General features: G+C 37.7%; 1 protein-coding gene across 6 annotated transcripts in view; it reads right to left on the reverse strand.

Annotated features, from left to right (window-relative positions):
* Positions 1–22,693, reverse strand: part of glra1 (glycine receptor, alpha 1) — a 110,868-nt gene that overhangs the window by 66,391 nt on the left and 21,784 nt on the right. For 2 of the 6 annotated variants that reach the window (XM_007555050.2, XM_016672980.1), the window contains exons 2-4: positions 16,860–16,984; positions 16,583–16,594; positions 4,570–4,608 (exon numbers count right to left, since the gene is read on the reverse strand). In XM_007555050.2, coding sequence (XP_007555112.1) covers positions 4,570–4,608; positions 16,583–16,594; positions 16,860–16,984 — 176 coding nt within the window. The remainder of the gene's footprint in view (positions 1–4,569; positions 4,609–16,582; positions 16,595–16,859; positions 16,985–22,693) is intronic. The other 4 variants (XM_016672982.1, XM_016672981.1, XM_007555047.2 and 1 more) reach the window with 2 other exon arrangements.

Genomic DNA, 22,693 nt, shown 5'->3' on the forward strand with positions numbered 1-22,693 from the left:
ATTTAATCCCATGGCCCAAATGATATTTTCCTTCACACTGCCTGTTCTTGTGCATGATTTTTTAGACATTTTTTAGGGTACATTCACAAAAGGAAAGTCCTTGGATGCGTTTGTTTGGTCCACTGTTGTAACTGCAATACCATTTTGTCAAGAGCAGTTCATACAATGCTGGTTTTTCAGAATATTTATAATTTCGGCATGAAGTTAGCAAATTTAGCTGCAAGCAGGATGAGACGAGATGCTCTGGACCCTCTGACCAACAACCTGCATCGATACAAAGAAAGCAGAGAATGTCCAGCAACAGTGGCTTGTGAAGTCCAAAAGAAACATATATTTCCTGTAGTTGGTTCGGGTCGAGGGTCGTCTAGTCATACGAGAAGATAAACACACCAGAGTTTGTTTGGAAGCCGTCGGAAATCACCTCAAAAAGTTGGTCTTAGTACGTTTGATCTAAGACCCAATATACTCAAGAATTGTCTTGAGTGTATTCAAACTTGTACAAAAAGTCCAGACCAATGGGGGAAACAAACTCTGGTCCATTCAAGTGGACCAGGTGTGTTTGGTTTCCAATACACCCTTAGTGTGTTAGACGGTGCAGACGGTCTTTTATAGAGCATTGCCATAAAACAGGCATCGCAATGTGTCACCTTTGCAATTTGCTCCATATTTGGCTTTAATTGCACTTACATAAAGGTCAAAAATAGTTTTGATAGTTCAGTGGTTCAGGATTTTATTATGCCCTTTATATTGTTATGACCTTGTCTCTGTTCATCAAACTGAGCATGATTGATTCCTTTCTTTGAATCGTCTGAGCAATGAGACAAACTGGATCAGATGATACTGCCAGTAATTTACAGTGACCTACTGAATTGTCCATCTGAAATGTGATTGAATGTATCAAATCCTTGCAGCAAATTAGCAAAGTAACAAAAATCAAACTAATGGCTTAAAGTGGTCTAAATTTAGCCTAAGACATTCAGGACTGAATGAGGTCCAATGACGACACAACGATGTGATCACGTTTCCTTTTCACTGAGAGTGAATTATTTTAGAACCTCTAATTTATTACCCTTTAGAGTATTATCCTTTTATGTGCCATGTTTTAACATAAAATGAGTCACAGTTTCTGAAAATGGAAACCAAAGTCATTATGTTTGATCAGTCCTGAAGATGCTTACAGAGTTTGGAAGGTCGCCAGAAGATGTTCTCTCTGAAACTTTCTCTTTTTCTTTGGCTTGTTTTGTTTCTCCCTGCAGAAGGCCACATTGATCCAAATGCTGCTTTGGATAAAGCATTTTAGCTTAACAGAGGTTGTGCTGAGTCAGGATCAATGACCAGGGTCCAGATTGGTGTCACAGGATGTCGCAGCTTTGAAAAACATATTAGACCTGCAGAGTTTGGAATTTAAATGTAAACCACATTAATGCAGCCCCTAATTTGTCTTTATTTAACTGTTTTATATCATAAACGTGGATTTTCTTAACATTTTTATATCCAATCTTTTCTTTTCTTTTCTTTTCTTTTCTTTTCTTTTCTTTTCTTTTCTGCACAGAAAAAAGAGGAGTGGCAGCAAAGTTATACTCCCACACACTGACTCCAAGGTGCACAAATCCTATTGACTGCAAAATAGACCCAAATCATCAGCCTTCCACTACTGTGGTCGACATTTGAACTGAGGTATTTGTGGTTATATGCTTCCTCTAAACATGGTATTATGCATTATGGCCAAATATCTGCACTTTGGATTTAATTGTTTAAATTCTATCTTTTTAGAGCGGATATCTTTCCAGTCAACCCTTATTTGCCTCATCATCCACATTTAACATGGTGTGATAGGATTCCAGCATGTAAGGGTGCAGTGCACACAGCTGGCTCAATTTACAATTGTTTTCTGAAATCAGGTTTGTTTTTTTGCTACTAATTAAATGCAACCACAAAGCAAAAAAAATAAATAATAGTTATGTTTCAGCGTTGCTTGCTGCATTGTTTACAGTGTCGTAATTTTTAAGTCCTTATTTTTTGCATGTTTGTAACTCTTCAGTTTTCCAAAACATCAAACCAACTTCAGTGTTAGTCAGACAATAAAAGTAAACACAAAATGCAGTTTTCAATGAAGGATTTTGTTTTTAAAGGAGAAAAAAATCCAAACCTATATGGCTCTGTGTGAAAAAGTGATTACTAAACCTAACAGACTGACTCATTTTTGTAGAATTGTTGTAATTCAGTCAACATAGATGGTTTCCAGCTTGAACAGCCTTTGCAGATCAAGTCACAGCTTCTCAATAGGATTGAGGACAAGATTTTGACTAGGCCACAAAAAATGACTTTTTGTTTTTCTTCATCTGTTCAGTGGTGGACTTGTTAGTGTGTTTCCTGCTGAAGAACCCAACTTTGTTTCAGCTTTAGGTCATGACTAGATGGCTCTTGGTGTTTTTTATTCACAGCAGAATTCACGGTTTCATTTATCACAGCAAATCTTCCAGGTCCTGAAGCAGCAGAAAAGCTCCAGACCATCACACTACCACCATGTTTTATTGTTGGTACACTGTTCTATTGCTGAAATGTGACATTAGTTTTATGCCTAATGTAACAGGACACACACTTTCCTTCAACTTTTGTCTCTTCAGTCTACAGAATTTCTTTCCCAAAAGTCTTGGAGATCATCAAGATGAGTTAATGGAGAGCCTTAATGTTCTTTTTGTTCAATAGGGGTTTTCTGCCATGGTGGCCATTTTTGCCTCTTTCTTATGGTGGAAGAAAACATAACCTCTGACCTCACCTGAGGAAAGTGATGATTGAATGTTGTTTTTGCCACCGTTTCACGTTTTCATCATGGATGGATAATGGCTCTCACTGTGGTTTACTTGAGTTTAGAAATGGCTTTCTAACAATTTCCAGACTGATATACCTCAAATACTTTCTTTCCCATTTATCCCTGTATTTCTTAGGATATCAGCACGATGTCTAGCTTTGAAGATCTTTCAGTGAACTTCACTTTGTCAGGCAGGTCCTAATAAATGTATGCCTTGATTGAAAGCAGGGGCCTGTGTGTGGATAAAAACAGATAATTCAGGCATGAAAAACCATAGTTCTATTTTATCAGGATGGGGGAAATACCTTTTTCACACTGGCTCATGTAGGTTTGGATTTTTTTCTCCCTTTATAATCAAACTTTTGTTTAACAACTGCATTTTGTATTTACTTGTATTGTCTTTGACCCCTATTTAAGTTGATTTGATCCTCTGACACACTGAAATGTGACAAAGATGCAATAAAATAGAGAATCAGAATAAGGAAAAACCCTTTTTGTCACCACTATATGTCCGGATTTACCACGTCTGTCTTCTAGTGCAGAATTATGCCAGTGATGTAAAAGTCGGAATAAATGTATCATGACTCTTCAGAATGCAGACGCTGGGGAAACTATAGGATATGTAACAGATTCAGTCCCATATTTGAAAGTGGCACAAATTTGATTTTCTGGAGGGTGAAAAGATCATAATTGGGCTGTTCAGACTGCTGTGAAAAGTTGGATATGGGTTACAAATGGGCAAATAATTGGATTTGGGTTGCTTTTGACTGCTGTGTGAGATTCAGCTCTTACTATGTAGTCACTTTTTTTGGCATTGTATTCTTAGATCTGGGAGGATGAATCAATGTCTTAAACTGCTTTCCATTATCAATAATGATTTGTTTGTAAGTTTGGAAATGGCCTCATTAACCTTCTAAGATTCTTATGTAGCAACAGTTTTTTTTTCCATGTAAATTCTTCATATGGTGAACTTGTTTTTCACAAACAGCTTCTCCATTTGGACTTTGTTTTTGTTTTTAGACAATAAGTGTGGAATCATTTTATTTTGTATACTTGGTAGTTCAAACTAATTTACTGTAGAATCTGGAAAAGAGCAGACAATCTTCATTTCACTTTATTGACTCAGCATCTTTAAAAACTAACAATGACTGGTATCTTGAAGTTCCCATCAAAATAAGACTGTCTGAGATGGGAAGATGGACAGAGACATTAAGGGAATGCTTTACTTTCAAAGCCAAAAAAAAAATATGTCCAACATTTATAATCAGAAAAAACAATATTGTCATAACAACTTCACATTTTTTCCATTGCAGCTAAAACAGTCGCAAAAAGTGGTCTGTATTAACTGAGATAAAAAAATAATAATAATTAAATGTCCAGGAATAGTCAGGTTTTCTTTTTAGGAAATAACTGACTCAAACCACAGGAAAAATGATGTCAGGCATTTGTGGAGAAAAGTGTATGCATCAGCACAACGAATTAAGTAGACAGAAGCTTTAAAAACCGCTGACATTTCCAGTCACAAAGATTCTTAACCACTTTAATTCATACAAAGTGCAACCACACAAGGCAATCTCTACATCTACATCAGGAAGGCGTTTCCCAATGTTCGTTGTTCTTCTCAACATCTGGAAACTGCCCCATTAATGCGTGAGTGACTGTTAAACATAAAAATGATGGCCAGGGAAGAAAAGAAGAGCAAAAACAAAACAATAAACAATAAAACAAAGAAAAACTGAAAAAGAAAAGGAAAGTACCTTTCTTGTGAGTAGCTTCATTTTTCGAGCCTTTGGGGTCTAATAAAAAAACAGATCAGAATTAAACACAGCAAATACTAACACCACTTTACCAACTATACGTTGTTTGTCCTCATTAAGGAAAACAACAGCTTCTTCTATCACGGAGCGAACAAGACAGCAAGGCTCGACTATCTAAGGTGTCGCTCTGCTGCCAACACTCAGCGAAGGTGAGTGTGTGGCAGAGGGGGAGACTTGAGAGGGACAGTAGGGAAGGCAATAGCAGGGAGGAGGGATGCAACGAGTCTGTAAGGAAACAGTCTACTGCCATACTGCAGCGGGCAGGAGAGGAGAGGCAATGCACTGAGATGAGGAGGAGGAGGGTTGCAATGCGGCTCTGTCAAGAGGAGCTTAAATAAGACTAGCAAAATGCACTAAAGGAGATGCAGGAGGCCAGAGAGAGAAAGGAGGGCGAGGAGGAAGGGTAGGGATGCAAAGACTACATGTCAAACTGGCTTCATTTTTGGCTTTTTATTGCCTTGAAGAAAACTTTTATTTCTGTATTCTTTACAGCAACATTGTAATGGTAAGTTACATTTTCAACCACAACTTTAACTAAAATTCTCAAATCAATTCTTCGTCCTTTCCAATACTTTCAATCCAGATAAAGTAAAAGCACAGAATTCATAAATGATCTCCAAATGTGGAGTAAAACCCTATTTTTGCTCTTAATGGGCATCATTAAATTGAAGTCATTAGGCTGAAATGGAGCCCATGATGTAAATCTGTAACCTTTCACAAATGGGCCACATCATCTCAGTTTCGGAACTTTCGGGCTGCAGCGAGGCTGATTTATAATGGAGAAATGCCAGCCTGCTAATGTCAAGTAACTGGAAGTAGAGGCCGAACGATTCATTGCTGTGCAGCGACCAGGCATTTTCCCCCTGTTCACTCCGGGAAAGTTAGTGCTCGAATGCGGACTCTGCCTGATGTGTCATGGAAGATTGGTGGCTTATTGGATTTATTGGATTTGTCTGTAAAGTTCCAGAAAGTGTAAGGCGCAAAGACAAAAAGTTGTGTTGCTGCTTTGATCAGCACTTGTTCTATCAAACCCACAACACAATCAAACCTGCTTGTCGTCTATAAACTTGGAGTAAGATATAGTGAATACTCATCTACCAAAGGTTTGTCAAGCAGAACAAATCTCTCAGCATTTGGATGTTGTCATAAGATGTACTTAGCAAACATTCAGAGGTATTTTAACTCTTGGAGCTTAGATTTGTTGATTGATATCCTATTTTACCTCCAAGCTGAAGTGACTGAACCAGACCAAATCTGGCTCACTCTACTTGACAACTGCTATAGTGAATGATGGCAACAGCACCGAGCAGAAGTCTGGGAGTAATACTGCAATCAGTCACTGTCAAACCCCTAAAATAGGAAACGGGTTTTAGGATATGTTAAAAGCATTCACTACCAACATAAACTGTTTGTAGGCAGGTGACTTAAACTCTACCGAAATCTAATCGAAACCATTCCTAAATCTCTCTGTCTCTAAACCCAGGCTTAACCTTGTGGTCAGGCAGCCTGTCGAACATCCCAAGCCTTGGTTTCCTGAGGGTTAAAAATCAAAGCTACTTTGTCTTTTGGTCTTTTTCATGCTGTATAATTCTCATTACTTGAGGCAATTTACAGTGATAACAATCTAACTGCTGGCTGTACAGAGATGATGTAGATGTAACTAAAAAGATTGACTCTGTGGAAGGTAACAAAGGAGCTGCACTTGGTAGATTGCATTTCTTAGATGAGTTTTCATTATAGGTAGTGCTTCCAGACCTTAAAGAGCTGCTAAACATAGTTGTTTGACAGCCACAGGCCATGAATGCTTCCTCCTAAGAAGACATTATCCCCTGCTTATTCTTTTACTACTTTTAATAAAATTCAGCATAGATACTTGCAGTATAAACACCTACATAAAAATCTCTGTTAGTCATGATTCAAATCCTACAGGAAGTTGACCACTTTCAGAATGTTTTACTAAAAAGTCCATGTAAAAATGACTTGGAATCTGACAACAAATAAGATGTTTATGTCACACACCAAGCCCTGCAGAAAACTGTCCATTTTAAACTGTGTTTCTGCACCACGAGACACAAAAAACATTCTTTTACTGCTTCCTGGACCTTAGCAGACATCAAATGATTAAAATAGATGGTCACGACATTGGCCTGATACTTTTATAAAATAGAGTTGAATAGAAACAGCCATTATTGTCCCACAAAGGGGTAAATCAGGAAAGGAGGCATCCGGAGGACATCCTGGTTAGATGCCCAGTCATCCTATGGAGGACGCTTGCTTCGTTCTCAGGGTTCAAATCTCATGACCACAGGTGAGGAGTGGAGCATAGACAAACCGGTAAGCTCAGATCTGATCTTTATATCTAAACTCTTTTGTTGTTTTTCGACACAACAAGCAGTTGAAGTGCTGCACGTTACAGTAGGCGATGCCTAAGTCCATCAATCCGACTCCTGCTCCACTATGTGATTACTTGTAAACAAAACACAAAACTCCTTGAACCCCTCAGCTTGAGGAAGAGACTGACCTCAAAAGGAAATAATTTAATTTACCCGGGATTGTTGTTGTTGTTGTTATTGGTCCGTTTCTATATTATTATTATTATTATTATTAGTAGTAGTAGTAGTAGTAGTAGTAGTAGTAGTATTTCTACTGTCTCCTATCACCTAAACAACATGGAAACAGCTTTTTGTTTGTGTCATCACAGTAAACAATAAGAATCTCTTTGCGAGTCTTTCCAAAACAATGCATGGAGCTTGCGGCCACTTTCTCCGTCAAGCTGGTAATTAAGGACTTGATCAGATTCACCGGAGGACTGAATGGCCTTTAATAAAGCTGTATTCCCCTTCTCTTAAACTTATTAGCTGTGGATGGGTGGACTGTTGAGGGAGGAAGGCAGGGTAATGTAGCTGTCAAGTCCTCTTACACACCCAGTTTAGCTTTGCACCGCCTCAAGCTAAAGTGGCCCCATGTTTCAACTATCTTTAGATCACAAAAATACAATAATGATAGGCGGTATTTGTACCAAATCTTGATACCAAACATGGAACTGAAAAAATTTGAAGCTGCTACTTTAATTGTATCTGTGGAAATTCCCTTTCTGATTGTTGTCCTTTCCTCTTATATTTAAGTAAGTTTTGAGAGGCACCAGACTCTTGGCTTCCTTTTACCATTAACCTATTTTATATTCTTCACCTCACTTCCTCTGCCAGTCTGTCTCCTCCTGCTGGATGATGAAGCATGATCAATATCTTTGTGATAACTCCGGGGAGTGTCACAGCTCTGACGACATTAACATTCCCTGTTTGGTTCAATGTTTTCCCAGATTGAATTTAGTGGCTCAGAGAAGAGAGGTCTGATTTGTGGAATATTGAAAGCTTTCCCCTGGGCATGGATGTCTGCTTTCTCCTGTGGCTTTCAGCTTGTATCCTTGTAGTGATTCACAACATAAAAGAAGGAGAAACGTGTGGAAATTCCTGTGTCCATTTCAAAGCTGCTGAAGAATGGAACCGAGTAATGCAATATCCACTGGTATGAATATAAGGGCAATAAATTCTGTGTTTGCATATGAAGCCCAGAGCTGCACAGTTCCCATCTGCCATATTTACCAAACTGCTTTCCAAAGCAACTCCATCCAAGTCTGTAAGCCATTAGCATTGTTGCCTTTCCTCCTCTTTTCTTGCTCCCTCAACCATTCATTTCCCCCCTGCAGCCAGTCCCCCATCCCACACTCATTACCTTATGTCCATTAATCCCATTAAGTAGCCATTAAACAAGTGCTGATAAGACCAAATGAACGTCAAGCTCTGACAGCTAATAACTACCGTCCCACGTCGACATGTTCAACTCTGGCAAGGAGAAAAGGAGACACTATGTGAAACAAGAAGTGCTCCAGCTGTGAAAAAGAAAGGGTAAAAGAAGAGCAGCACACTCCCTCTCTGTTAATACTGGACTCATATCCACTTGTTCAGTGGTAAAGTGACACAGTGGTGGATTTTCAGAGGGATTTTTTTTCTTTTCACGCTCATCGTGAGGATTTCGGAGCAAACGGGAGGAGGGAGCATTGGCAAATCAGCTGAGGGAGCGGAGTGAAAGACAGGATAACAGCTGAAAGGGGGAAACCACTGTGGCTGCTCAGTGGTGTCACAAATCAAATCCTCACACATCAGACTTCTCCCTGTTCTGTTTCTTTGTTTCTTTGCTTTTGAGATTTTATTTTATTTTATTTTATTTTATATACATTGAGCTGCAGGGTGTTTTTCCACTCATTGTTCTGGTAGACTTGGTTTGCTTGGGGACCAAGGTTTCAACATTTGTTACATGTCCAGTGCAGTTCGCTTTCACACTGCACTATGTCAAACGATCCAAACTAATTGAAAAGCCTGTTCACCCTCCTCACCTCTGGTGGCGCTGCAACAAGAACAACTAAAGGAAACAACACAAAAATCTCTGAAGAAGAAAAAGAACTTCCTTCTTCAAGAAATCTAAACAAAAATGAAGCAAAGTGAGATTTTAGTGGCCGTGGAGATTTCATTTTTACAATTCTGTCCATATCCTGTTAGTGGCCAAAAGACTCTTTTTTTTGCATCACATCTATCATATTTATACTCAAGATAACCGGAAAGTCTTGGATTACCAATAAGAACTTAAAAAAAAACATTGATCAGCTTTAAAAAGTGAATTAAACAAAAGTCCCCGCTTCAGTTAGATTTATTTTAAAGGATTGTTAATGGGAGGTGTTTTTGTGTAAAAACGTTTTGTAACCCAACTGGACTGTTTTCTTTCATTTGAATCCAACGGAACATTGATTTTTATTATTATTGTTATGATTTTAGTGTCACACTGCTGCAGTTAAAAATAGATGTTTAATGCTTTGCAGCAATAAATGTGTCTGGTAATGTATAAATGGTCCTTTGTGAAACTATCCCTCCGTCTTGAATTTCTAATGTTTTAACTACAAACTTCATTGTATTTTATGTGGATGTTAAGTTTAAGTAGCACAGAATTATGAAGTCAAATGAAAAAGATCCAAAGTTTGACAACTTTTCACATTGCATTGCCATACATCTGTGTTTAGTCCTTGTTACTCTGGTACCCAAAAATGTAATCGAATGCAAAAACATTTTTACAAAATGGTAGCTTAAAAATCAATGAAAAGCTACAACACCATCTTCTCCTCAGTTTGGACAAGTGGTTAGCATCATCCTCAGGTAAAACTCATCTTTATTTATATGAATTAAATAGACTATGAGGACTGTAGTGTAGGTAAGATGTTGACTACTTATTACCTTTCAATTGTTCCCCCTTCTAAAAAAAAATCAGGTATTCCTTCAAGTCAGGATTTATTTTCTTTAAGTTGCTTTTTTGTTGTTGTTATTTAATGGATATTTTTTAGCTTTATAAACTGAATTATTTGTGATTAATCTCATGTAACACTGCGTTGATGTTCTATATGTACTTTATAAGCTGTTGAAGACAAATATGAAAGTTTTCTTCGTTCAATAAGTTCAAACTGTAACACAAGCAGCAGTAAGTTTAGAGCAGCCAACATGTTCAGCGTATTTTGAGGCACTGGCCCCTGCCTTGCAGGGGATTTTGAAGGAGAAAGAGGAGTTACGTAGTGGCAGCGTTAGCCAGCTCATCTATTTCTGATCGAGCCTAAAACTGGGGGCATGGTCGCTGCCGTCGCCCTTGCTGCTGCTCAGATTGAGTGATGAGGAAGGACGAGGTTATGGCAGAGAGGAAGAGGGGAGTTGGAGCATGAGTCTGTGCCATTCATCAAGACACATCCAACACAAAGGGAGGGGGAGCACATGAACACGGCCACCAATAAACACCCTGATCCCCTATCTTTCACTCCCATACAAACTCATTTATCTTTACAGCGTCTTGTGAGCTATCATCACAGAGAAGAGCAGATTAGTGATCCTTTTCGGGAGCTGAGCAGCATCATTTTGCACAGAGAGCTGAAGTTTTGCTCGTCCTCCAGGTTGTTTAAGGACTCAATGATGGTCAAACAAGGCGAAGAAACGGTGGGGAGTAGCTACGTGACATTCATGAACGACCCAATTCTTTTGAACGGCTCTTTTGTCACGAGTGATAGGACTCGAGTCTCAGTCAGTGAAAGTTGTTTCTTGCTTACTATGCTCTCTGCGTACACTGCAGTAGCCCTTATTACTCCACTTAATTACAAAACATATTGATTTAATCGCCAAATAAAAGAACCAGAAAAAAGGGCTCACTGTTTGTTTTCGTCATGGCGGCGCTCTGCGTGACCTGGCAGATACACCGACGCCGGCTTCATGTGGGGCAGAGAGGATGAGGACGGACATGGTGGCTCCCTTCTTCTTGATTTCTTCTTGCTTATTGCTCTTTGGTTAATCTTCATTAAGTGTTGTTTACCATTAGTGCATTGCCCTAATTGTTATATGTAATGATGCTGAAGAGGAATTTTGTTTCTGCCAAAACAACTCAAGTCCACTTTTTCCTCTGCTGTTTGCTACATGTTTCCCTTATTTTGTTGCATTTAGCACTAAGATGTTGATACACATAACAACTGAAAAAAAAAAAACATTTATATTTTGAAATTTTATACTTTATGGGAAAATATAATTTTTTTTTCTTCAATAACATACTATGGTTACTTTCTTAATACAGATTATTTAACTTTTTTGTGAACTTCACCCACAAATAAAATGAAACTAAATTAAGATAAAATGGCTTAGAGAAAATTATCATTTGAACAGTTCTTTGAAGTGAATGGGTCCTGAAGATTTGGTTCCCTTCAAAGAGCCATAAGTCCATAACTTTTGGGAAGGAGGTTAACTGGAGGATGGAAAGAGGAGATGCTTTTGGACATCTATGTGTCGATGACATTGTTTTTCTGTCTGAAGGACAGAGATGAGGGTGATGTTAGAATAACTTAATGTTATTATGGCAAAAAGAATGAGGGCACAAATAAGTGCAAAAAGAGACAAATACAAGAAACAGGAGAAAAGAACAAAAAAGTGCCTGTGGTTTATGGAAAACGAAGAATTTCCAAACATGAATGAAGGATGGGAGTAGAAAACGAGGAGGGGAGCATACTATTATAAGAATGACAAAGGAGGGGCAGAGAGAGAATGAAAGGATGGATGAATTCATGGATTATAAATGGCTTGTCCTGAATGTGTCAGCAGTGTTTCCTCTCCGTACTCCAACAGAAGAACCTGCTAAATCAATCGGAAGCTTTCTGCTCGCACAGTGGACGCCCCGAGTCATGATCACTGTAATTTCCTCTCATGCTGGTACTATATTAGTAGCTTTGGGCAAATCTCCTTTCTTTCCTCTCAGTTCCTTCACTGCCTTAATTCTGCTGTTGCTGTGTAGAAAAAATAAATCGGCTGGTGCTAATTTCACCAGAAGGGAAACCGTGTAGGCTGGAAGAAGCACTTAGGAAAATAAATGTGTGATTTCCGCATGTAGATTTAAAATTGCAGAATTGATAATAAACATAACATACATGTATATTTTAACAAGAAAACAACATCCCCTGCTGAGGACTAACTATCAAATTAAATTAGACTTTCTCTGACTCGTGCTATAATACCTTAATGACTAAGCCTGGTGATTCCTTGCGAGACACAAAATAAAATAAAATAAAATAAAAAAAAAATGCAAGTGTTATGTGAACCAATAGGAGGCAGCCACATTGTTCTGCAAGAAACTTAGGAAACTTAAGGATTTGCTTTCTTTCAGATAAAAGTCAGCTTCCAGGAGAGATTAAAAAGTAAAGTCTCCACCTTAGACCTTTTCTCAAAGTTAAATAAAATTCACCAGTTTCAGGTAAAAATGGGAGAGATAGGCTTTTGATTTAGATTTGTGCAAATGTCAGAGCTTACCCAAGTTAAAAGTGAACTAAACACCTGTTTAAAGCCCCTAAATCAAAAAGGAGCCACCAATAGCACTAGACAGTGCACACAAGTCTGATTTATTCCCCCATGAGGTCTCCAGCTCTCCCTTCGGTTGGGATTCACTTAAGTAGATATTGAGCTTGGATCTACAGGCAACCCACTAATGAGATCAGTGAATAGATGAGTGTTACTTTTAATGCTCCAGATCAGGGATGTCCTGCAACTCTTTGATGTGTCCCTGGTCCAATACACCTGAATCAAATACTGAAATTCCTCCTCAGTAGGCAGCAAGTTCTCCAGAATCCAGCTAAAGACAAAAATATTTGATTCAGGTGTGTTGAAGCAGATACATATCTAAAAGTCTCCACATTTTGAGGACTGCGGTTTGACATTTGTGCTCTAGACAAGAAATCATAAACTCAAAGTTCAAAGTCAAATTAAATCTGGTTTTGAATAAATTGAATAAAAAGTTTGGAAAAATTAATGAGCAAATACCTTCTATCAAATTTCCTTACAGCTTACAAGGAAAATAAATGATATGATAAATGATAAATGATATTAAGGCAAAATGAGAACTCAAATTATTTGAGATTCTTAAACTTGATTAAGGCGTTAATACTTTCAGCAGTAAAGTGCTTTTCTTTACACAGAAAAATACATCAACTGAACTTAAAGTGCATCTAAAAGCTCATGAGGACTAGAATTTCAAACTCGTGTTGGACATTTTTTTGATTAATAAAGACACAGTGTCAACTACTTTCACTGTAAGGTTTTAAAAATGAAGCCAGCAGAAGAACATACTGTAGATGTAAGACGTATTTAAAACTGAAACTGCATTTTCTACCACGTCAGTTGTTGTTTCAGGCTGCAAGAGATTGAAAAAGAGCAAGACTTAAAACAGGTAACAGGAAGGTTTGATATTTTGCAGCACAGTTTCTCCATTTGGTGTTTTGAGCTTTTAGCTACTGTTTTTCCTTAAAAGCTGATGGATTTGTAAATGTTTTCAGCCTTTTGGAAATCTACCTTCTCTGAGGAAATCCTACAGAGAAAAGGGTTTTACAGTTAGCACAATGACATTTTTCTTTTGTCATAAAATCGTAGAACTCTTCTCTCACACACACAATATGATTTCACAAAAGTAGTCAAGAGTTTGATGGATTGAAAATACAACAATATGCCCTGGATACGTTCCTCGGTGCTTGAACCAGGATTCCTCAGGTTTCATGAAGACTTTTCCCCTCTCATCCAGAATGAATCTTCATTTCTAATCATAGTTGGAAGCAACAGGCCTATAAGCTGCGGTCAGGACAATAACACTAAAAGGACTGCAGAGAAAGTCTTAGAAAGATGACATCTGAGGAGTGTTTTTTTATTTTAATGTTTAAGATAGATTGCCTCATTCCTCCCTCAAACCAATTGTCTTTCATTGTTCAAAACAGACACGTTGCTGTCTTTTAAAAAAGTGCCCAGTGTCCTTGAGATGTAAATGCACCCCTAAGTAGATTGTGTTGCTGTGCTGGTGCATCTGTTTGTGTAGCTAATGTTTGGTTTCTCCACATTAGAGGTCTGAATATTCCTGTTCAAACCACAGTGTGTTTTATCACTGGGATGACTCTGTTTTAGAGTGTTGTTAGGTTTACACAAACTAACTATCTGGATGTGTTAACAGGAATAAAAAAGGTAGATGAATGAAATTACAAACCCGCATACCTACTAAGAGAGAAATTGAATAGACTGAAATGAGCACTGAGAGAGCAAATCCTTAAAAACAACTGAACATTGAAAATCTCCTATGAATTTCCTAATATGTTCGATGCACACATGTTGTTTATTTGTTTAAGCATTCCCATGTTTTGGGGGATAACATTTTCATTTCGCCATAAAAAATATATAAAAATATGGAAGATTATTATTACTGCAGTCAGCGCCTGGGAAATATTTAGGACAGCAATCGCACTATTCCATTCACAGAGTCGTGTGCTGTGCAGGGAGTGGCACACAAACACAACAGAAAACTGACACAAATTAATGAGTCACAGAGTTTACGCTCATCTTCCTCTCTGACATCCATGACAGATTTTCCCATCAGACTCTGTCTATTAGCAGCTCCAGACTCAATTTTCTGAAAAGCTGCATATAAAAGTCATTTTCATCATTTCATGGAAAATATTTGTTATTCTGAGCACACACAACATTTCACACGATCATGTCCATTTGTTATAAACTTTATATTAGATAATATGAGAAAAATAAAAATCATTAAAGCTATAAATCTGAATTTAGGCTTGCTTTCTGCCCTGTTGTACAATACGTTGTTGCAGCAGTGACTTGGGCAAATTATTGACAGTAAGAAGTGAAAGAATTAAAGATGGTTTTATAGACCTACTCCCTGACACACACCTGCATGAATTTTCTGCATGTTGGGAGTCGGTTCGGCTGTTGTGCAGCCACAGCAGGTTTAATAACAGACACTTAGTCACGCCAAAACTCCTCCGCCCCTCTCGATTCTGTCTCGCATTAGCTGAGATATCTCTCTTAGAAAGATCACCATATAATGGGTTATAACATAATGGGCTCAACGGAGAGGGAAAATAAAGCTCTGCAGCAGCATTTCTTAACGTAAGCTGAGGTTCCCGACTGCAGAATCCTGTGTGTTACCTTCCCCACTGTACTAAATATTAGAAAAAATTTATTTCACTGCGTTAGAAAAGAAGGGAAATTCAGAAGCAATGAAGGAATAATCATACATTCAAACTGTGGAGCTTTAGGGCTTGATGAGGAAACCTGATTTCACTCTTTCCTCCTCATTCTGAGCACTAAAGAATAAGAATGGAGCACACACATAGCCCTTAAGTCACTATATGTGTGCTCCAGTTTTAGTTCCGTACTAGTGCAATTTTTTTCTTGAGTAATGTTAGTTCTTCTAAACAAGAATTGAAAATAGAAGAAGAAATGTCTAACATACAGAGGAAATACCAGCAAAGTACCAACTTTAACTGGTTTTCTCCATTTTGGACAGACATTGATGCACATGTAACAACTACAGTATGTTGTAGAAGGTTTGCCAGGAAAATGTAAATACCTCAGGTCAGCCCCAAAACCCTTCTGACCTTCACTTACTGTTTTGACTGCTGGACAAATCTGTAATTACAGATAACATCATCACTTGTTATGCAACCACTGAAGTCCTGGGATGTTCTAGCTTCTTGAACTGTAACCAGAGAGATAACCTGTCGCTTGTTTGGATGTTCCCAAATTACATTCAACTCGGACCATTCCTGCAGAGAAGGTCATTCAGTACCAAAAGGGTTTAGCTTTTAACATAGACACTTGATTCTGATGGGCGAACCAAGATTCCTTCAGATCAAAACATAATTAGGATTATTAGGCTGTTGAAGGCCAAAGTACAAGTACCTCCAGCGTATAATCATGAGAAGAAAAAAATGCCACAATGATATGTATTGAAATAAATAATATATGGCTAATACAAACATTCAAATTATCTGACAAAAAAAGAGAAAACATTCACATTCACCTCATGAACGTCAACTATGTTGCTCTAAAATGACGTTTGAATCGATGTCTGCACGATGCTCTGGAATCGTTTTGCACACATTAATCACACTAAATAAATGCTTTATTGAACAGGGAGGTCTCCCTCCCTGTGCAATGTTCAGACAGTTTCTGATGTGAAAGCGTTGATCAAAGAAACCTCTGACATGTGTCTTTATGGGGACTAACATTCAGGGAGAGGTCACTAAATTTTATATTATCATCAGCAGCATCCTCAACATGAGATCATATTCAGCAGCACGCTGGCAGGAAGGAGGTACATTACCTTGACCACCAAAACAAGCACTCAGGATACTGTGTGGATACCAAGGAATGTAGCCAACTAGCATCATGACAGCTTAGATCTAAAATATGTTGATGGAAATGCTGTTTTGCCACTATCGTGGGGCTCAAAGTGCATTTACAGGGATTTATGCTCAAGAATGTGCAAGGAAAATTAGTTTAAGGTCTGACTTGTTTATTTCTATAGAAATTTGGGCAATGTGCAGAATTACCTTTGTTCCACACTGCAAAGGGCAAACAAAAGAGATCAAGAGATTTAAAACCAAAAACATTAAACAGAGAACAGAATTTTAATAGTGATGTAAAAACTGTTTGTCCCACTTTTTGGTAAAGAAAAAAAAATTAAAATACAAACCTTCCACCGGAGATAATCTTTGCTAAAAATGCATTTGGAGATGTTAATAGATGCAGAAGCAAGAAGAAATTTTTAGAGGAATTTTTGGCTACATTCCTGCCTTATCCGACTGAGTCTTGGTGGCAAAATCCTACCTTTAAAATTTGGTCGAATTCTGGCGTCGTACCCCGAGACTTTCCCCATGAGTTTGTCCAGAAACTCTGACGGCGGCATCGGGGAGGCAGCTTTCCTCGCCGCAGCTTCTTTTGATGCTGCTAAGCTGGAAAACAGAGATTAATTTGATTAGAGACAGAATGCAACACAGTGGGAGATGTCAGGAGAAAAATATATTAAGAAAAATGTATTTAATTTGTATTTAATTGAGCGTGGGGTTATGAACAACCAAAGTACGCAGGCTAGGAGCTAAGTTTTCATATAAATTGTCCTAAATTAACAATTTAGATTGAGTTGTCATACAGTCTGCACCTGACATTTTAGAAACTGGCTGTACCTGCTTCACTGGTGCTGCAATTAGGAAACTTCAACTTTTTAACAGTTAACTTTAAATAGCACATTGAAGAACAATATTGGAAAAAAAGAAAAAGTCATCTAAACCCTATTTTGTGTTGCTGTATTCCCATTTGCTCTTCTGATTGCAGACAAAATAAGCCTAAAATTGAATTCATTAAAATATATCCATTCATTCACAACCTTACATGCTTAATTCTAGTACCTGAACAAATCAATTTTGTGTATGTGAAAACCATGCAAACTCCAGAATCTCGCCCGATGTGGCACCTGAACCTTCATGATGTGACCTAGTCCAAGGCCCGCCTTCACGCCTAATTTTGATTTGCTACTGTCTCCAGGACCTCTATGACCTCGGTTTGGGAGGTTTCTGGTAATCCACCGTCAGTTTTAGCAAAAACCTTTATATTCATTTCCTTTTCAGCCACATAAGATAATACAGTGAGGAGATTTTCTGTTTAAGAATAGCACCCTGCTGAGCCCCACAACCGGTGCAGTAATTGTAACCTGGCAAATTACTTTTGTCATTGATCTGAAAAAGGAAACCATGCATAGACAATCCAAACTTTTTTTTTTTTATTACTGTGAATTCAAACTTAAGCTCTAAAATATAATTTTTTTTTGCCATGGTTTCTCTTTGACAAGAGCATGAAAATATATCGGATTTCACCTGAAAACCTCTCAACCTCCTTCGGCCTTCCAGTGACTAGATTATTCACAGTTTGGAGATCTGTGAGACTGGAGCGGTTTCATTGTGGCTGAGGTTTATGGTTGTTTTTGTTGGTATCAGGACAGCGGCTGACAAAACATGTTTAAACTTTTAAAACCTTTTTTTTAATAACTGACTGTCAGGTAAGTTAAAGTGACAGTTGCAAACTTTTATTTAGTTAAAAGAATGGATATAATAAAGTATCCTAACACGGGGAATAATAGTTAATGTTGCATTTGTCATGCATACTTTGAAGAATTGTACTTGTGTTAACTCAAATCAAAACATAGTGGCATTGTGTTTTGCTCTAAAGTCAGACACTTTAAAACATTACTTTTCTAAAATTAAGACCTTTGATTTATTTTTTGACAGGTGGATGAAATTATAATTGTTAATTCTTCCACATATGGCCATTACAATTTACTTGCTCAATTGTGAATGAGATCTTGGACACATTTCTTGATCAAATCGAGGACATATTTTGGATTTCCGACTTTTTTAAGATTAACAAAATATGTGACAGTAATCCATTTAATACACTTCTGAAATGTACATTTATTTCTGATACATAAAAAGCATTAAGATATAAGCTATACCTTAACTTGCTATAATAAAACTTTAGCAAACCAAGGACAAAGCCGGAGGACAAACTTCAGAACCAAAACAATCTGTGACTTTAATACTGAATATGAAACAAGAAGAATCGTTGAGAATGTTGGCCACAGTGCTTTAATGTTGTTTTTCTCCTTTATGCAAAGAAAGCTTTGCAGGTAAAAAGCCAGAAGCAGGCTTTCTTATAAGTTTATTTTTAACTAAATGAATTAAATGCATCTAAGACATTACAATGCACCCGTGACACTAACAGCTGAGCTGCAGAATTTTCCATTAAGTGCACAAAGAGGAACCAGAGAACGATTTGAATTTTAGAATTAAACTCATTCACAACCTGAATAACTTTGATTTCCATTACTCATAATAGTGTTTATTAGATTTTCTTTACTTGTCACATAGCTAAGTGTTTAGTTCTAATTGATTGAATTAAAAGAAACTAAAATAACTTCTTCCTTTCAGTGAGTAAATGCTAATAAGATTTCAAACCAAAATCCATGAGGTGCTCTCTAATAGTAAACTCAAACATCCATGTTTGGTTCTGCCCACATGAAGGGGACAACTTTCTGTGAATGACACAGAACATCCACAGAAACACTGCTGGACAGATGTTCAAAACCCGACAACAAAATAAAATAAAAACAAACATTTCAACAAAATTACACTAACAGTCAGCTGAAGTGCAGTTTGAGTTTCTTCTTGCTGCACTGAGAGAATTAGCACGCACTACTACGATGTGGACTATTAATAACTTCCTGTACTGACCCATTTCCTGTGATGACAGCCTAACACAGAGGTGTCCGAAGTGCAGCCCGCGGACCATTTGTGACCCGCTGAAGGATTTTCTGCAGCCTGTGACTGCAGAAAATCCAAGAATGATACAGTCTTGGCCCACCAGCACAGATGGATTGTTTCATGTTTTCCTAAAATGATAAAGGTTACGTATCAAGCATTTGTGAAGAAAGAATTAGCCATATCCTGTTCTAAGTGACTTAACGAAATTTGTTGAAAGTTATTTGCCTTTCAGGCTCCATGATGTCACAGTTGACAGCAACGTTGCCCAGTTGCAGCAAGAAGGTTCTGGAATCCCATCCTGTGTTTCTGCATTGAGTTTCTAACCTTGCATGTTGGGATTTCTGCGAGTTCTCCAGTTTCCTCCCTCAGTCCAAACACACAGCTCTTAGATTAATTGGTCTTTCAATACATTGAGTTTATTTTTCTTAAAATGCTGCATATTTAGTTTAATGTTTATTGCCATGGTGCCATACATAAACTGACCTCAATGATCTGTTTCCATCTCATGGATAGTTTTCTTTTAGGGATTAGAAGCTGTTATTTGTCTTATAAGATTTTGTATCATTATTGGCTTTGATTTTACCAAATCTCAATAGGAAAAGGGTCAGACATGCTATAAGGCACATCTTCTTATGCATCTGGTACTAAAACCCACATATGAGTTTATTGTTTATTCTTGGCATTTATTAATGTGTAATCTGTCTGTGTGACATGGTGTTTTCACATGGTTGGAAAAAAAAAACAATTCAGCTGACCTTAAGCCTTTAAATACTGAAGCCATTGTAAAACATTTCACAGTGCAAAAGATAAATGTAAGGTACAATGGGATCTTGTCCTCTTTTGAATCTCTCTGACCTTAACTCTCTGAGCATGAGATCAGCTCTCCAGACTTTATCTTAACCATGCGATGAAGTGGAAAATCATGAGCTTAATCTCTCACTTCTCTTTGTTTGAATTTTTTTTGATTTACTGGTTCTTGAAAAGTTCCCAAAGTGAACTAAATCATCATTAAGCCAACATCGAACAACAGTTATTCCTCTAATGTTCTACGAACAGCAGAAGAAAATGTACTGCCTTCAGCAACACAGAGTGCAGCTGAAGTTAAATGTAAAAATGGTGATTATGCAGGCATTAGTTGTAACTCCTGATGAGTGCGAGGGAGGAGAGCACAGCCGCCGCATTAATCTCCCATAAATTAAAATGACACTTGATACAGTCGATTGCGCTTAAATTTTCACCTTCCAAATGTAAAACTGCAAAGCGTGACTTTCAATATGGTAAATCGTGTCGTACGGCATGATAAATGGCTCCATTAGCAATTCATAAACATGCAACGCAGTCAGTGCTGTCGCTTTATCGGGAAGGTGCTGATCAGTATCGTAGTCTGTCGGGAGAAAATGGGGAATATGGAGGGGGCATGATGGGAAAACAAAATAAAATGGACAAATCCCTCATTAGTCTTAGCACTAAAGGGCATCTGTGTGTACAAACAAAGCAAATAACCACACCATTACAAGTACACAAAAACCTTTATGATGTGCATACATAGGTTTTATAGATTTGTATGCAAATATATATATGCACAAACACACTGCAGCCAGCTTGCCCTTATCAGTGGAAACATTGGGAAACAAATATTGGAGATTAATGAGGAGATAGAGGAGAAAGTGTGTGTGTGAAGAAGAGGAGCAAGTAAATTCAGTTCTGCTGTTCAAGTAGTTTCAGGTCAACAGGAAGGGTTGCCAGCTTAAGGATCCTCTGAGGCTGAAGTCAAATGGCAAAAAGTGGAATCCCCTTTCTGAGTCTGGTCAAGTTGAGGAGTCCAAGTGTGTCTGTGTTTTGTTCACGAATAATGAAGTGATGGATAGATCAGTCAGAGCTGTGGTTTCAAAAATGAAGGTGTTGCACCAGTCCATTGTGGTTAATAAACAGGCCTTTTTAATCTCTGATTAGTTTTGTTTGCACTTGACCTTCGTTGCATTAAAAAAGAAGTCACAAGTCTCCTGATTCAATTGGCCAGTGTAGTGAACTCAGCCCAGGCTGCAAGTATCAATAAGAAAAAGTGACAGACACACAAATCTTCTGTCTTTATAAACGTGGTATTCTGTCTGCACACACATTCCCAACCTTACCATTCATAGAACAAAACTATACCCTCATATCTTCGAGCTGAGGAAAGATGCCAAACACAAGCCTCACACCTGAAGCTTTGCACATGGAATAACATTGGTTTTGTTATCAGAGCAATAACATTACAAGGTGACAATGTAAAAAAAGAAAAAAAGGTCTACAAAAGAAACACCTAAAGGTCAAAAACTCCCTTTGCTCCTTTTCATCACACCCAGGTGTTACCATGTTGTTTCAACTTGCTGTATCCAGAGGTTTTGCTGCATGGAGCTCCATATCATCTTCATAAAAGTCTAGGAATGAAACTGCCAAATGCTTTAAGAGAAAACTAACAAGTACTTAGACACACATTTCTGCCTAGAGGATTAAAGCCAATTAGAAGTAAAAATCTGCCTTTGATTTGCTCTTGCCTTGATGTTTTTTGGAAGTGTGAGAAGAAAACAATATTGGTGAACTTCCAAAATTAGAAATGATCAATATTAGACTGACTTGTGCAATATTTGTATATAACCCATAAAACAAGTACTTTAAATGTTTAATTCATTCTCAAAGATTGCATGACTAAGATTCAGTCCATTATCTGAATTTTGCAAATGGAAAACATTATTTCTAATAACAAATTTTAATGACCCTGACTGGACGGTAGCATCCTTTATTTATTTAGTTTTTATTTTTTTTGCTGACTGGACTGACTCCAAGCACGGTCTCCTGCTGCTGTAGCTAACGTGTTTCAAAGCTGCACAGTTACAGATTAAAATCTGGATACTTTGGTTGTAACAAATGACATTTTGGGTTACTGCCACCTTGAACCAGTCTGTCCATTCTGCCCTGAACTCTGACATGAAGAGGGAATTTTCATCCACACAGTTGCTGTCTCAGTTTTGGAACAGTCTCACTCATCTGTGGTTGAACATGAGCAACAGGTACTACATCAGCTTTCTGAAATTGGCCTATCGCAGCTTGATATCTAAACATACTGATCTGCTGTGATGCGATTAGCTGATTTGCAATATCTGTCAAAATTGAATAAGCATATATGGAAAGTGTAATCTCTGGTCAGTCTAGTTCATTTTTAAGGCTAAAGGGTTAAAATGCAGTAAAAAGTTGAATGTCGTCAAAATGTGAAATAGTTTTTTTTTTCTTACAAAAACAAAAATAAATATAATAACTGGCAGTAAAAATGTATCACTGATGCAGATTATGTCTCATCCAGCTGAAATT

Source organism: Poecilia formosa, unplaced genomic scaffold (assembly GCF_000485575.1).
Source record: "Poecilia formosa unplaced genomic scaffold, Poecilia_formosa-5.1.2 Scaffold68, whole genome shotgun sequence".
NCBI classification, from domain to species: Eukaryota; Metazoa; Chordata; class Actinopteri; order Cyprinodontiformes; family Poeciliidae; genus Poecilia; species Poecilia formosa.